Below are 1,642 nucleotides of genomic sequence, written 5' to 3' on the forward strand. Positions count from 1 at the left end.
AGAATAATTTTGATTATTAATTTATCATAAAAAAAATTTACGTTGAATTGTATGGTGACTCTACAGGTAATGAATTAGCAAAATTTAAATTGCATTAGGCAGTGGCTCATTTTTCCGTTGCTCAACTAGTTTTTTTTTAAATCAATTAGAGAAACATCACTTACATAATTGCAGCATCTTCATAGAGAGTTTCTAAGCTGTGGAAACACTTATTTGTTTTCTCATTACGATAATGAAAATCTGGGCTACGACAATCTGCAAATTTAAAATTTTTTGATGGGCTCCATTTAAAGATTTTCAATAACAATACTGTTTTTTGAAATTTTATTTTATTTTCACATGCAATTCATACATGACGTAACCACTTAACATCGAAAATGGATTACAATTTATATCTCACGAGTTGTAAGCTCGATGAACATTCTTCCATCTAAGAGGTAGAAAATTATCGGTATAGTATGATCGATTTCTAATGATTTAACAACAAATCCATCGCTATTTTCAGGGTAACTGAAAGTGTTGAATGGACCTTGTGGTGCCTTGATTTTGAATTCTACGGCCGTATGGTTATTTCTTGAAATTATTCTCGAAGTAGTATCATCAGCTTCCCAGTTTTCAGGAACCTTTACGTTTCTAATTAAATTGCTGGGTGTCACCAATTTTACGAGAGGTTTTAATTTCCAACTTCCTATTAAGCTCATATCAGAAATGAAACGAGGAGTTTCTGAGTAAGTAAAGTAATCTGTCATTTCGATCATTTCCAAACGCCAACGTAAAGGAATATTCACCAATTCAGTAAATTGGTTTTCGACAGATTTTGAGTTGCATTTTGAAGTCAACAAACTGGCGATCTGAAATAATGAAAATTCTCATTTTATTTCTAAACTATGTCTCAAATATTAAGTGAACCACAAAATTCCCTATTATTTCACATGTGAAAAATTTTGATCTACAGAAAATTAATCGATTATTTTTAATTATATCTTTTAATAATTTTTAATAATCAAATCAGAAAGAAAATTTAAAGATTTAATTTGACATTGAAATCACTCAAGAAGTATCAATAATTCCGAATAAAATACATGAAATAATAAATTACTAGAAAAAATATTTTCAGCTGCATTGTCACGTTTGTGAATTTCTTTAGACTAAATTGTAACGCTGGTGTTATCGAACGATAAATTTATAAAAGCTTAAACAATAAATATGATGAAATTTACCGGAAGCTATTAAAGTCATTAAAAGGTTACTGCGTAGAAAAAAAATAACAAATATGAAGAAGTCGTTACTAATGACATAGATAAAACGATTTCGATCAATGAATCAATGTGATGATTGTAATCAAAATTATTATTTTACAATGTGAAAATAAATTCGTAAGTAATCTATGATTTTGTTATGTCAGAAATTGACATAAATGATGTTTTATGAGTATTTTGCCCAAGCCAAAGCCTATAGACCAGGAACCCCAGAAATTTTTTATTAAGGAAGATAAGTTTAATTTTAAATTAATAAAACGACATTCCCAATGAACAAATGCCCTTATTCTGACGTCATACGTAGGTCATAGAAATGTCACGGCATTTTATGTAAATTTGATGTCAATCTGACGTTCTACATGATTTTAATATGATGTAAAATC

At 28.9% G+C, this 1,642-nt stretch overlaps 1 protein-coding gene across 1 annotated transcript; it reads right to left on the reverse strand.

Annotated features, from left to right (window-relative positions):
• Positions 1-307: 307 nt before the first annotated feature.
• Positions 308-1,211, reverse strand: LOC103569176 (uncharacterized). The gene is made up of 2 exons (XM_008546333.1): positions 1,100-1,211; positions 308-851 (listed from the first exon to the last, which is right to left on the reverse strand). The coding sequence occupies exons 1-2, from the start codon at positions 1,121-1,123 to the stop codon at positions 390-392; spliced, it is 486 nt and encodes a 161-aa protein (XP_008544555.1). The 5' UTR covers positions 1,124-1,211; the 3' UTR covers positions 308-389.
• Between the last annotated feature and the right edge of the window lie 431 nt (positions 1,212-1,642).

Source organism: Microplitis demolitor, chromosome 10, assembly GCF_026212275.2.
Source record: "Microplitis demolitor isolate Queensland-Clemson2020A chromosome 10, iyMicDemo2.1a, whole genome shotgun sequence".
NCBI lineage: Eukaryota > Metazoa > Arthropoda > Insecta > Hymenoptera > Braconidae > Microplitis > Microplitis demolitor.

Coding starts and splice junctions, on each gene's coding strand:
- LOC103569176 (XM_008546333.1), bottom strand. CDS start 1,123: ATGCAGCTGAAAATATTTTTTCTA. Junction 852..1,099: donor AGCTGAAAATATTTTTTCTA/GTAATTTATTAT, acceptor TCATTATTTCAG/ATCGCCAGTTTGTTGACTTC.